This window comes from Balaenoptera acutorostrata, chromosome 20 (genome assembly GCF_949987535.1).
Source record: "Balaenoptera acutorostrata chromosome 20, mBalAcu1.1, whole genome shotgun sequence".
Lineage (NCBI taxonomy): Eukaryota > Metazoa > Chordata > Mammalia > Artiodactyla > Balaenopteridae > Balaenoptera > Balaenoptera acutorostrata.
Genome location: NC_080083.1, coordinates 57,056,688 through 57,070,604, shown reverse-complemented (window position 1 = coordinate 57,070,604; position 13,917 = coordinate 57,056,688). Strand labels below are relative to the sequence as shown.

At 52.6% G+C, this 13,917-nt stretch overlaps 1 protein-coding gene across 1 annotated transcript; it reads left to right on the top strand.

The window, feature by feature from the left end:
* Nucleotides 1–1,381: 1,381 nt before the first annotated feature.
* Nucleotides 1,382–8,177, top strand: LOC103009644 (E3 ubiquitin-protein ligase TRIM65-like). The gene is given in 8 exon segments (XM_057535198.1): nucleotides 1,382–2,732; nucleotides 3,016–3,360; nucleotides 3,363–3,682; nucleotides 5,710–6,033; nucleotides 6,191–6,419; nucleotides 6,644–6,706; nucleotides 7,620–7,732; nucleotides 7,734–8,177. Coding segments are annotated over 8 exon segments (1,914 nt in total). The 5' UTR covers nucleotides 1,382–2,656.
* Nucleotides 8,178–13,917: the final 5,740 nt, after the last annotated feature.

Sequence of the window (13,917 nt, the reverse complement as noted above, 5' to 3'; positions counted from 1 at the left end):
AAAAATTGTTATATAAACATCCATCTCAGGAACTTAGAAAAGCAAATTCAACATAAAGAAAGTAAAAGGAAGGAATAACCCAAAGAAGTAAAAGCAATAATAAAGAGAAGAGCAGAAATCAATGACATAAAAAACAAACAAACATACAATACAACCATCAAAACCAAGAGCAGATTCTTTTAGAAGGTTAATAAAATGGATAAACTCCTAGAGAGTTTTATTTCATCAAGAAAAAAGAAAATACAAAGGATATCTGGAATGTGAAAGGGAGCCACAACTACAAATCCTACAGTCTCTATAAGGATTATAAGTGCCACTCTCAGGGATATAGCCAAGGGAATTGAAAGGAGGGATTCAAACAGATATTTGTATACCCGTGTTCATAGCAGCATTACTCACAATAGCTAAAAGGTAGAGGCAACCCAAATGTCCATCAACAGAAGAATGGATAAACAAAATGTGTTTATATAGAGACAGCAGGAACATTATCCAGCCATCAACAGGGATGAAATTCTGATACATGCTATAACATGGATGAACCCTGAAAACATTAAGTAAAATGAGCCAGACTCAAAAGGACAAATATGGTATGATTTCACTCATACAAAATATCTAGAATAGAGATAGAAAGGTAGAGATATCGTAGAGATAGAAAGTAGATTAGAGGTTACCAGGAGCTGGAGGGAGGGGGGATGGGAAATTGTTGCTTAGTGGTTACAAAGTTTCTGTTAGGGGTGATGAAAAAGTTTTGGGTATAGATAGTGGTGGTGGTGGCACAACATTGTGAGTGCACGCAATACCACTGAACTGTACACCAAAATGGTTAAAATGCCATTTTCATGTTATGTTAACAATTATAAGTGGATAGGGAATTCCCTGGTGGTCCAGTGGTTAGGACTCTGCACTTTCACTACCGAGGGCCTGGGTTCAATCCCTGGTCTGGAACTAGGATCCCAACAAGTCGCACAGTGCGGCCAAAAAAAAAAAAAAAAAAATAGAAAGAAAATAAGTGGATCTTATGAACAACTTTATACCCCCCAAATTTTTAAATTTAGAGGAAATGGACAAATTCCTAGGAAAACACCATTTACCAAAATTGACACAAGAAGAAATAGACAACATAATTCCTGAAAGAAATTGAATATGTAATTAATAACCTTTCCACAAAAGATTTTCTGGGCCTAGGTGGGGTTTTTTGTTTTTGTTTGTCTGAGCGGCATGTGGGATCTTAGTTCCCTGGCCAGGGATCAAACCCGCGTCCCCTGCAGTGGAAGCGTGGAGTCTTAACCACTGGACCACCAGGGAAGTCTCCAGTCCTAGGTGCTTTTACCAGTGAATTCTACCAAACATTTAAGTTAGAAGTAATATCAATCTTATTATTCCACATAAGTGATAAAGAACACTTCCCAACTTATTTTATGAAGCTATCATACCTTAACACCAAAACTTGATAGGGACATTACATAAAGGAAAATTACAGGCCAATCTCATTCGTGATCATAGTTGCAAAAATCCTAAGAAAATAGTAGCAAATTGAATCCAGCATATATTAAAAGCACAGCATGTTATGACCAAGAAGTGTTCATTCCAGAATGCAAGGTTCATTTAATAGTTGAAAATCGACAAATATAAATTCACCACATCAGCAGAATAAAAGAGGCAAAGCTTATAATCATCTCAAATGATGCAGAAGAAGAATTAGATAAAAGTCAACAACCATTCCAGATAAAATCTCTTAGCAAACGAGGAAGAAAAGGGAGTCTACAGAATCTGATACAGGTATCTACAAAAAACTTAACAGCAAACATCATACTTAATGGAAAAATGCTGAAAATGTTTCCTCTGAGATAAGGAAATGAGAAAAGCATGCCTTCTCTTTACCATTCCTATCCAATAAGTGGGACCAAGCTAACTTTTTGGAGGAAAAGAGTGATACATTGTAAACTTTTCAGGGCATGTATCCTGTCGGGCTGGAAGGACTGGGAAACAGAAACACTGACAAGAAGCTATCACAGTGATAAGGGTCTTCCCCTGCATTCATCCCTTTTTTCCTTCTCAGGGTCAGAACCACAGTGGGAAGCAACAATCTTTAGGATGACCAATCAGATAATGTTTGGATCACTCAGCAGCTTCAGATCAAGGAGCCTTGAAGTATCTTCTACAACAACCCTGTTGATTCACAAGAGAACCATGGTCCCGAGAGATTAAACCAGTTGCCCAAGATCCCACTGCCACTTAGTTGCCATCTTCCCTCTCTGGTTGGTAATGCGAGTCCCCCAAGTCCACTGCAAGGGGCCCCAGGTGCAGCAGTGGCTCCGCCTCTTGGGATGAAGGCTCTGGAGCAAAGAATCTCTTGGGCGGGGCAGAACGCATCAGCACTGCAGCGTGTCCAGTGGCACACCTTTTGCCCGGCTGACATCACAAGCAGAATGCTGGGGCTGGTCACGGTTGAATTGTGACATCAGGGAGCAAAATTGCAGGCAGTGTCGAGGAGGGGGGCCAACTTGATGGGGAGACCGCAAAACAGCAGCCAAAGGGAAAGGTGAGAAGGTGGTCATCAAACCTCAAGAGATGTAAAGGGCTGGGGTGAGGGCACACTGGACTGGTGGGGCTCCTCCCCGCACTGGTGAAGTGCGGGCAAGGCCCCTACGCCTGAATGCCCAAGGGTTCCTTTTTCTCCCTCCGTAGGGCAGCCAAGCCTCTGGCTCTTCTTGACATACAGAGAGTTTCACGTAAGTACTTGTGTTTTGACCTTTCTTCTGAAGGGCCAAGGAAGTGGTTCCTTTCCCTTGTCACGATGTGACTTCTTCCTCCCACCCACCTTCTCGTCCAGGAATTAGAACAGGGACAAGGAGATCACAAGCCCCAATTTATGCCCCCATGTGGGGTGACCGATGGCACAGTCCCTGTACCCCATGGGCAGACAGCTGCTTCCGAGAGAAGAACTGGTGTATCTCTCAAAGGGCCCCTCAACTCCTGCCTTGGCTTCAACACAGCTTTGCTCTATCTTCCCAGGGCCAGTCCAGGACCAAGTCCCAGCCCTGCAGCCCCCTGCCCAGCCCTCAAGACCTCCCCAAGGCCAGTTCCTGATGAATGACAACAATCTCCCCACATTGGAGGGCCAAGTCCTCTGCCCCATTTGCCTGGAGGTGTTCCGCAGCCCGGTCACTACCGCCTGCGGGCACAACTTCTGCAGGACCTGCCTCCAGGGCTTCTGGGACCACCAGGCAGCTGTGGGAGAGACGCTCTGTTGCCCCCAGTGCCGAGAGAGCTTCCCCTCCAGGCCTCGCCTCTGCGAGAACATCACCCTGGAGGAGATGGTGACCTGTTTCACCCAGGCCGAGGGCCAGGCCTGGGGGCCTCACAGAACCTGGCCGGGCCCAGAGACGTGCCCTGCGACTTCTGTGCCCCAGAGAAGCTCAAGTCAGTCAAGTCGTGCCTGCAGTGCATGGCCTCCCTGTGCGAGAAGCACCTGCGCCGCCACTTCGAGGACCAGGTGTTCCAGGGCCACCAGCTGCTGGAGCCCGTGTGGGACCTCAAGAGCCGGCTGTGCCGGAAGCACCGCAAGCTACAGAGGCTGTACTGCCGCACGGAAGGCTGCTGCGTGTGCGGGGCCTGCCTGCTGAAGGAGCGCAAGAACCACGACACCATCCCCCTGGAGGAGGAGCGTGCCAGCAAGGAGGTGAGGCCGGAGCTGGGGGGCTGCGGGGAGGGGGAGGGGAGGAGCCAGGGCACTCGAAAGTCTCTCAGAAGCTCTGGGCACACCTTTCCTCGGAGGAAAGTTATGCAGCCATTACAGCGATGGTCACGATGGGGCTTCCCTGGCGGTCCAGTGGTTGACACTCCGCACTTCCACTGCAGGGGGCACAGGTTCCATCCCTGGTCTGCGAACGAGGCTCCCACATGCGGCGCTGCGTGGCCGAAAAAAAAGATGGTCACGAGGGTCCTGCCAGGACATGAAAAGTGCTGGCAAGTTGAATGAATAAGGATCCAAAATTATTTGTGATGAATCCTATTTAAATTTTTTTTGCACAGAAAAAGGAAAGGCTGAAAGAGAACATATCAAAATACAAACTGTCATGTTCAGTTGGGCGAATCCCTTCCTTTTTTCTTATTTATTGATCGATTGATTGATTGATTTTTTGGCTGCGCTGTGTCTTTGTTGCTGCGCGCGGGCTTTCTCTAGTTGTGTCAAGCGGGAGCTACTCTTCATAGCGGTGCACGGGCTTCTCGTTGCGGTGGCTTCTCTTGTTGCGGAGCATGGGCTCTAGGGCACACAGGCTTCAGTAGTTGTGGCTCGCGGGCTCTAGAGCGCAGGCTCAGTAGTTGTGGCGCGCGGGCTTAGTTGCTCCACGGCAGGTGGGAATCTTCCCAGACCAGGGCTTGAACCCATGTCTCCTGCATTGGCAGGTGGATTCTTAACAACTGTGCCACCAGGGAAGCCCCCTTTTTTCTATTTTCAAATTTTTTTTACTATATTTGTATTGATTTTATAATGGAATACTTATATTTTAGACATTCTATCATGTATATTCTAGAACTGTGCTATTCCAACGTAGCCACCTGTTGATGGCCCCTGGCAAGAATGGAGCTTGTGCCAGAATGTAAGCCAACTCATCACACTCTTCAGTTCAGCTGATGCTTTTTTCATAGCAAGACTTTCTCAACAAAGGAAGCAGTGCGTTGATTTACAGTCTGGCAGGAGCTTCTTCTTTTGTTGTGGGTCAGCAACAGTTCATAGACAGGCCCTTGGAATAGCACTGTCCTCTAGTAGATTGTAAAACATGACAATGCCCACCTCTGGAATAGGTGAGACTAAAGGCTTATGTGGAACTTGGAAACATAATGCTGCCTGGGCCTGGCAGCGCTGCCCAGGGAGCCAAGGGCTCCATATCTGATGGGCCCCTCCTCGCCCCACTGCCTCTCAGGCTTCTCAAGTCACTGAACCCTCCGCAGCAGCTTCTTGTGATCTGAAACCCAGTGGTCATCACTGTCAGGAACAAAGAACCTGATACCTAAGAACGAGGAGAGAGTCTCTCAGGGAGTGAGAGAACAGGAGCAGAGGGGTGGCCCTCAGGGAATTCCCTGGTTGCCCAGTGGTTAAGACTCCGCAATTCCATTTCAGGGGGCACGGGTTTGATCCCTGGTCGGGGAACTAAGATTTCACATGCCATGCCACGTGGCCAAAAAAAAAAAAAAGAGGGGTGGCCCTGGGCCATCTACCCTTCAGCTCTGCCCATCCTCATTCTCATTCAAACCTCTTAAGAATGTAAGAGGTGAGGACTTCCCTGGTGGCACAGTGGTTAAGAATCCACCTGCCAATGCAGGGGACATGGGATCGATCCCCCCTCTGGGAAGATCCCACATGCCGCGAAGTTACTAAGCCCGCGAGCCACAACTACTGAAGCCTGCGTGCCTAGACCCCATGCTCCGCAACAAGAGAAGCCACCACAATGAGAAGCCCATGCACCGCCATGAAGAGTAGCTCCTGCTTGACGCAACTAGAGAAAGCCCATGCGCAGCAACGAAGACCCAGCGCAGCCAAAAAATAAATAAATAAATAAAATTGATTCTTTTTTAAAAAAAAAAAGAATGTAAGAGGTGCGTCTCTTCTGGGCCTGATGTGGGGCTGCTTACAGAAGGGCTTCTGCTAGGGCACCTCTCTGAATCAGTGGCTCTCTCCTCTGCCACCCCACCCTCTCACCCCAGATCGAGGTTCGGAAGGTCCAGGCCAACGTGGAGAACCAGATGCTGACCATCACCTCTGACAGCCAAAAGGACCGGGGCCAGGTGGCTTTTCTCTCAGTAAGGTTGGTCCACCCCCAGCCCCGGCCCAGGCTGAGGGGACCTCTCAGGGCTTGGAGGGAATGGGGTGAGGCCAGGAAGACAGAGAAGGGATGCCTAGGCAGAAGACAACGGCGGTACTGGCGTGGGGCTCAGAGATGCCTCTCTATACGCCCTTCCACTTCCGGAGCGACCAGCAATTTCTGCAGGCAAGGCCCCACCCTACCCCCACCTCTGCCCCAAGCCCATCACAACCTCCACTAGGCCACAGTGGCTGTGCCTTTGACATCCCTAACCTAAGATGTCCAGAAAACCAAGAGGGGAGAAAGATGTCCAGGTTTGAACATGGGCAGCTTTTCCACCTGCCCCATGGTTCTGGGGACCGCTAAGCCCCTGCCATAAGCAGGAGTTCCTGGAATCTGCTTGGGGCCTGGCTAACAAGTGGTATTGGCCAGCCCCGCCCTGCATGCAGGAGTTCCCCAGGCTGAAGCACTTCCCGGCCTGCGTGGAACCCCTGATGGGCACCAACTGTGAGGAGAAGCAGAGCTTCCTCCAGCTGCCAGAGACCTTGGCAGAGCTCCGGACCCAGCTGGTGGACGTGGGTCTCAGCTTCATCAACCAGCTCTTCCTAAAGGGTTAGTTAGTACCTGGTTGCCTGGGACTCCTGGAGACTCACCTGCATTCTGGGTGTGGGACGGCCCTACAGGGCAGTGGTTGGGATCCCGGGCACTTGTAGAGAACCCTGCCTGTCTGTGTGCACCTTCCCCAGGTAACTCAACCTCCTGGAAGCCCATGCCTCTCTCTGGAAAGATGCTGGGCTGTGAAAGTGTCCTCAGCAAAGCCCCTCCATCTTCCCCAGGCATCAAGATGAACTCCTATGAGGTGCTGCCCCCAGCTGTGGACAGGGAAACACTTCTCAAGTGTGAGTCCTCTGTACTGGGGTCCAGCCCCAGGGGTGGGAAGGAAAGGAACAGGGCCCTTGGGTGCCTTGGCTTACCGAGCCCCACCTCCATTCAGGCCAGGGCTCCAGAGAGGTGCCAGCTCTCTCCTGCCCTGACCTCGCACTCTGGACTGGAGACCTCGGAAGGACTCGGCCCGTGACTCCAGGGCCCGATAGGAAGGGGAGAAGGCTGTCCTGTCCCAGCCCCATGGGTGGGCAAGGCCTCACCTACCACCCAGAGGCCGGCTCTGCAGCCCCCCGTGGCCCTGATACGGCACAACCTCTGCCCTCAGCTGGGTGCCTGCCGACCTCCCCGGACTTTAGCCAAGCCAGCTTGGATGACCCAGTCCATTTCTTCCTCAGCCAGTTTCCCTTTTCATTTACTGTCCCTGCAGCCCCTCTCCCAGGCTGGGCTAGGGGCCAAGTGATTCTCTAAGAAATCATCGGTGATTTCTCTGAGATCTCCAGGGTCAAGGTTGCATTGCCTTTGATGAACCCTTCTGAGCGACCTCCTCCAGGAGCTCTTGACTCTCCCTCAGTCCCACTCAATCTTGTGTCCTGAACAAACAAAAAAGGAGATTATGTTAGGGTTTTGCGGGGGGGCGGGGGGGGGCAGATAGGAGGACTCTTGGTTCTCAACTTCTCTAGGAAGGCAGACCTTTGGACAGCACCCAACTCATCATTCCTCCGGACTATGTCAGCACCCCCAGGGGGCCACAGTTGGAGACTTAAAGAGGCGGGTATAGAGGGGCCACTCCTGGGAGCTGGGGGTGGAAGCATTCGGTGACTTCTGTGCAGAAGCCATGCGGCTTCGGCCCCTCCCCACTCCGGGCCGCCAGCGCTCCACGCCCGGGGCCAATGGCCCTGGCCTCCTTTCCCGTCCCCCTTGCCCCAGGTTATTGCAGCCTGAACCTCGACCCCGCCGCGGCCAGTGAAGAGCTGTTCCTGCTCAAGGAGGCCCACTCGGCGCTGAGCCTGGGCACCCTCCTGGAGCCCCGCGCCGCGGCGGCCCCGTCCCGGCGGCTTCAAGCAGTGGCCGCAGGTGCTGTGCTCGCGCGGCCTGGCGGAGGGCTGCCACTACCGGGAGGCCGAGGTGTCCGACTCGTGGGTGTGCCTGGGCGTCACCTACCGCCGCAGCCCCCCGCCCAGCGGCCGCCCGCGCCGCAACATCATCTACCTGCTGGGCCGCAGCCCCTACTCGTGGTGCCTGGAGTGGGACTCGCTCAGCTTCTCCGTGCGGCACAACGACGCGCAGACGGTGCTGCACGGCGGCCAGCACCGCACGCTCGGCGTGGCGCTCCACTGCGGCGCCGGCTGCCTCTCCTTGTACGGCGTGGAGGGCGGCGTGAGCCTCCTCTACCGCGTCCTGGCCTCCTTCCTGGAGCCGCTCTACCCCGCGGTCACGGTCAGCAGCGGCGCCTCGGTCACGCTCAAGCAGCGCCCGGAGGCGTAGGCGGCGGCCAATAAAGCTGGACTCGAGCGCTGGCTGGCCCGCTGGGAGGGGCGCGCCGGGGAGGGTGACCGGCCCGCGGGGACCCCCGGCCCGTGGCTGAGGGGTGGGCGGCGAACCTGCCTCCCGACCCGCTGCCTGGACTTGACCTGCGGCGCCTACCCAGTGGTCCCGGGAGGTCCTGGGAATCCCAGAAAACAGGCCGACCCCTCTGGCCTCACCGTCACGGGAGAAGGGCTCTAAACCAGAATGGAGAGCCCCCGGGACTGGGGACAGCCCTGTGGCCTCCGGGGTGGCGGGGGGGGGGTGTTCCTGACCAGGATGCATGGCCTCCCCCGCCCTTGAGTTCCCAAACCCTATCAGAGGTTCTCCAGGTTGGTCCTGGCTACTCAGCACCAGGGCCTTGTTGCCCGAGAATGGGCGGGGCTCGGACCAGGTGGCTTTTCTCCGGCTCCTCCCCCACAGCTGGCCAGACTTGAGAGTTGGCACCTGACCCACCGGGGTAGAGGTGTTCTGTCTGTGTTACTGGCTTAATTGGAGGCTGGGAAGTTAAGCCAAGGAATCCATGACTATCCCAGACCCCATCCCCCCCGAAAAAAAGGCTGAGGGCCTAGGTCCAGGCGGGGCTGGGGCCCCTGACCCTGCTGCCCAGCAGACTTTCTCATACAGCAGGTGTTTTACAGCATGGAGAGGGTGTGGAACTGAGGCTGTCCGGGCGGGAAAACCTTAACAGCCCTGCACCCTCCCCGGTGTTCCTGAAAGCTGTTTTCCCCGCCTCCATCCCTAAGCGGACGGCACTCAGCTCCCGTGGGTAGCACTGCCCGAAAGCAAAGGGGCTTCGTCCACATCCAGGCCTCTGCCATCTGACCCCATCTGACCTGCCCAGCAGGGTGTGTAGAAGTCAGCAGGAGAGGCTGGGCCTGGGCTGGGCCCCTGCCCTGCGACCCTGGCAGGAGTGTGACTGGGGACCCGGCCCCTCTGGGGAGGCAGCCTGGGCATTTCCAGCCTCAGCCAGTTACTTGTTCCTGCAGCTTCTCAGGTGAGGGCCTCGGTAAGGTTAATGATTGACTCTGAAGAGGAAATGATACAAGTCACAGGGGAGAAAATCCCTGGGGCAACGTCATCCAGAACCAGGGTGTGCCTGAATTCCATCCCCGCCTGGCCTGTTCTCGGAGACATTGGTGACCCTGGTTTCTCACTGGGGGGGCCGTCATTGTGGAGCCTGGCAGGGCGGCCGTGCAGCGGGTGTTGGGTGCACTCTGACGGCCTCGCGGGATGGGGTGCCCTTTGGCTGCCTTGAGCCTGGGCTGTGGCTCATGTCGACCTTCCTCCCTGGAGGCTCCGCTCAGCACCAGTCCAATCACTTTCATCCTCACAGGCTGCTACTGGTGTGGATGGGTAGGAATGAAATCTAAACTTTTTCCCTTTGTTCAACAGAAAGCTTGCACGCCAAAATGCTTAAATCTTGCCTCCTCGCCCCCAAAATCTGTTCCTCCTGGGCAAGAGGCTGCACACTTCCTAATCTGTGGGCTGAGGTCAAGAAATGCTGAGGGGACTTCCCTGGTGGCGCAGTGGACAAGGCTCCTTGCTCCCAAAGCAGGGGGCCTGGGTTCGATCCCTGGTCAGCAAACTAGATCCCATATGCATGCTGCAACTAAGATTTCGCATGCCTCAACTAAGGAGCCGGCAAGCCGCAACTAAGGAGCCCGCCTGCCACAACTTAAGACCCAGTGCAACCAAATAAATATTAAAAAAAAAAAAATGCTAAGAAGGTAACTGTGTAGCTGCGTGGATCTGAGTCCTTCCCCATCAGGGAGCTGACAAGGGGGGCTACCCTCGCCAGCTCCTCCTGGTTCTGAGGGACACTTCACATGGTGTGTGTTGCTGGAATGGTGATGCCCTCAGGCACACATTGGTGTGAAATCCATATCAGAAGCATGTCATTTGCTTTCTTAAACAGTTCCTGATTTGAAGTTCCTAGGCCCCTAGGGATCCACAATGGTAGTTCTGGGGGTCGTCAGATACTTGCCAATATTTCAAAAAGCCAAATGGCAAGTAGGCCTGCATGTCAGTGAGGCTGGCCAGCAAACCAAAATGTCAGGGTTCCTGGCTCAGCATTTGCCTCCTGGGGGAAAATATCAAAGCGGGAGCTTCGGGGTGCAGGATCAGCCAGTGCTGATAATCCACACTGGTGAATCCTGGCCTTGCCCTTTCCCCCACTGTGGAGAGAGCAGGGAGGGGACTGTCCCTGGAATGCCACCCACACACTTCTCATGCCTTCCTGCTCCTGCCTTAGCACTCAACGAATACGTTTTTTAGGGACTTCCCTGGTGGCACAGTGGTTAAGAACCCGCCTGCCAGTGCAGGGAACACGAGTTCTATTCCCTGGTCCGGGAAGATCCACATGCCGCAGAGCAACTAAGCCCGTGCGCCACAACTACTGAGCCTGCACTCTAGAGCCCGCGAGCCACAACTACTAAGCCCGCGTGCTGCAACTACTGAGGCCCACGCGCCTAGAGTGCGAGCTCGGCAAAAAGAGAAGTCACCGCAATGAGAAGCCCGCGCACTGCAATGAAGAGCAGCCCCTGCTCGCCGCAACTAGAGAAAGCCCACGTGTAGCAATGAAGACCCAAAGAAGACAAAAAAAAATTCAAAATAAAAAAATTTTTTTAATGTGAATCCAGACAGGCTGTAAACTAATCTGTCCCCAAGGATTATTTCACTTAAAAAATTCCCATGTTATTCCTTACAAGAAGACTGTGTTCCTGTATTACTTGGATAATTTTTAAATTAACCTTTTTGCATATTCTATAAAAGTAATTTTGCTTTTTTTTAAAGAATAATCTGTATTTTTTTTTTAATATTTATATTTGGCCATGTCGGGTCTTAGTTGTGGCCCGCAGAATCTTTCGTTGCTTCTCTCTAGTTGTGGCATGCAAGCTTAGTTGCCCCACCGCATGTGGGATCTTAGTTCCCCAACCATGGATCGAACCTCTATCCCCTGCATTAGAAGGCAGATTCTTAACCACTGGACCACCAAGGGAATTCCAAAAGTAACTTTGCTTTTATTTAACAAACACATAGTGCCTACTACGTGCCAGGCCCTGTTCATGGCAAATGAAATGTTCATGGCAAATATGAACTCATTTAATCCTAACAACCCTATAAATAGGTATTAATTCTCCCCATTGTATGCAGGAGGAAACTGAGGATGAGAGGCTAAGTGGCTTGTCCCAAGGTCTTGAAGGTACATAAATTGGAGAGCCAGGATTTGAACCCAGACAGTCTGCTTTTTCAGTCATATGCTATACCACCTCTTCAATAACACATTCATTATAGAAAATGTACACAATATAGAAACACAAAAGAAAATAAAATATTCCTATCATCCTACTGAGGCAGGAGATAGGTGGGCCCCAAGCTAGACATTTATAACTGGCCTCCTGTTCACACTTCTTGGGGTGAGAAGAAGATGGGCTCCAGGCCAGACATTCATTACCAGCCCCCTGTTTACATTTCCTGAGGCAAGAGACAAACGGGCTCCAGGACTACATATTTATGACCAGACTCCTGTCTATATTTCAAGATCTGCACTTTAATATAAGAAACAACCGGAAAAAAAAAAAAAGAAACAACCGGAATAGGGTAGATAACCGGACATTGGACGCTTTTATGGCAGGGACAGAGAGGGGGCTAGACCCTGTTAAAAGATCAAGAGGTCATATATTTCCCATCTTTGGGGCAAGGGAAACATTGCACATGTGCAGAAAGGCTCCTTGGGGGTCAAAGAGGAGGGAGCACCACCCCATAATATGTGATGCTAAGGCGGTCCCATAGGCCTCTGGGCTGTAATCCATCTTGGAAAAGAGTTGTGCACGCATGTTGGGGAGGGTCCTAGGGCAGGGCAGGTGTGGTGGCTGGGATTCCTAGTTTTCATCCAGGCTACCCAGGTTCAATTCCTGGGCAGGGAATTAAGATCTCGCTTCATGCCACCACTCACTGCTGCCTCTCTGAGATCACTACTGCCTTCCCCCAGAGATAACCTCTCCTGGAGAATTTCCTTGCAGTCTTTTTTTTTTTTTTTTTTTTGGCCACGCTTTATGGCTTGTGGGATCTGAGTTCCCAGACCAGGGATCAAACCTGTGCACCTGACAGTGCAAGTCCTAACCACTGGACCACCAGGAAATTCCACCTTGCAGTCTTCTTTTCTGATACAGATGTAGATGTTGAAGATGTAGGTAGCTAAAAGATAGTTACAACTCGTATCGTGCATTTTCCAAAGTTACTTTCAAAATACAAAAATGGCTTGTTCACTCACTGGCTGCGTAATATTACATCCTACACATCTGTCCTATATCTTTGTTTTGTCTTTAACTCCTTCCCTGATTCCCTCTAGAGGTGGGTGGCAAGTGGCAACCCAGCCAAAGCCACAGATGTTGCTTCCTGGATGTTACCGCAAGTTTGACTCAGGAGGGGAAGGGTTAAAGTACAGAGCTGAAGGAGGCTGGCAGCAGCAACGGTTCCCGTCGTCTCACCATCCCATCCTACAGGTGAGGACAGAGCGGGAAGCAGGATTAGATGGCAGGAGCCTTGGGAAGGAGCCTTAACCCTTCCCTCCCCCAGGAGAGGGTGTGCTCAGGCTGGAGGTGGAAGGGAGAGGATGTTTGCGGGAGCCTCTGGCAGAGGCCCTGCCTGGCATGCAGTGGGTACCTGATGGCTGTCAGGAGCGAGCATCTCACCCAAGAGAGCTTATGCTCAACTCCTCCCTCTTCCAGTGAGGAAGGCACCTGGTGGTAACTTGGACCAGGTCCCACCAGCTCGGGAGAGGTGGACACTCTCCAGCCTTCCCTGCTAGCCCAATCCCACCCCACCCCACCCCACCCCACCCCCGCTCCTTGCCAAACATCAGTCTTCAGTAGTTTTCATGGGCTTCATCACCAGCCCCTACTCCATCCTACTCTCCAAAGCGCTTGCCTCCTGTCCTTTGCACCTGCCATCGGCCCTGCTGGGAGACCTCTTCCACCCTCATCCCCTTCCTTACTCCTCCTCATTACTTATTACTTTGTCCTCTTTAGTCCTTAAGTCTCAGCTAAGACGTGCTGCGTCACAGAAAGCCACTCTTGAACCCTCCTCTCCCTAAGCCAGGTGGGCTTCCCCCTCTCCTGCCATCACCTCTGCATGCATCCCTCCTCGCACCCACCTTGTTTAATGTGGGAATTCTCCATCAGACCAGCGCCATGCTGGGTATTTCATCTCCATCTCCATTGCTTAACACATCCCTGCCACATAGCAGGTGCTTAATAGACATTGACCCAAGGACTGAAGGAACCCCTGGAGGGTGGGAGGCCACTCAGATCCTTTCCTGGGTCAGGCCAGGCTGGGTGCAAGTGGCCCAGGCATGGCTGCTCACCTGCTTCCTTCCCCCTTTGCCATCCGTTTGCTCCCTCCCGAAGAAGCCAGGTCCACGCACCCACTGCATCCAGATAGATGCAAAGGACCTGCCTATTCCTCCCGAGTTTCCATCTCGATCTCCCCTCTAGCCTGAAGGTTCTTCTTTTTTTATATATATATATATAAATTTATTTATCTTTGGCTGCGTTGGGTCTGCATTGCTGCGCACGGGCTTTCTCTAGTTGCAGCGAGCAGGGGCTACTCTTTGTTGTGGTGCGTGGGCTTCTCATTGCGGTGGCTTCTCTTGTTGTGCGGGCTTCAGCAGTTGTGGCATGCTGGCTCAGTAGTTGTG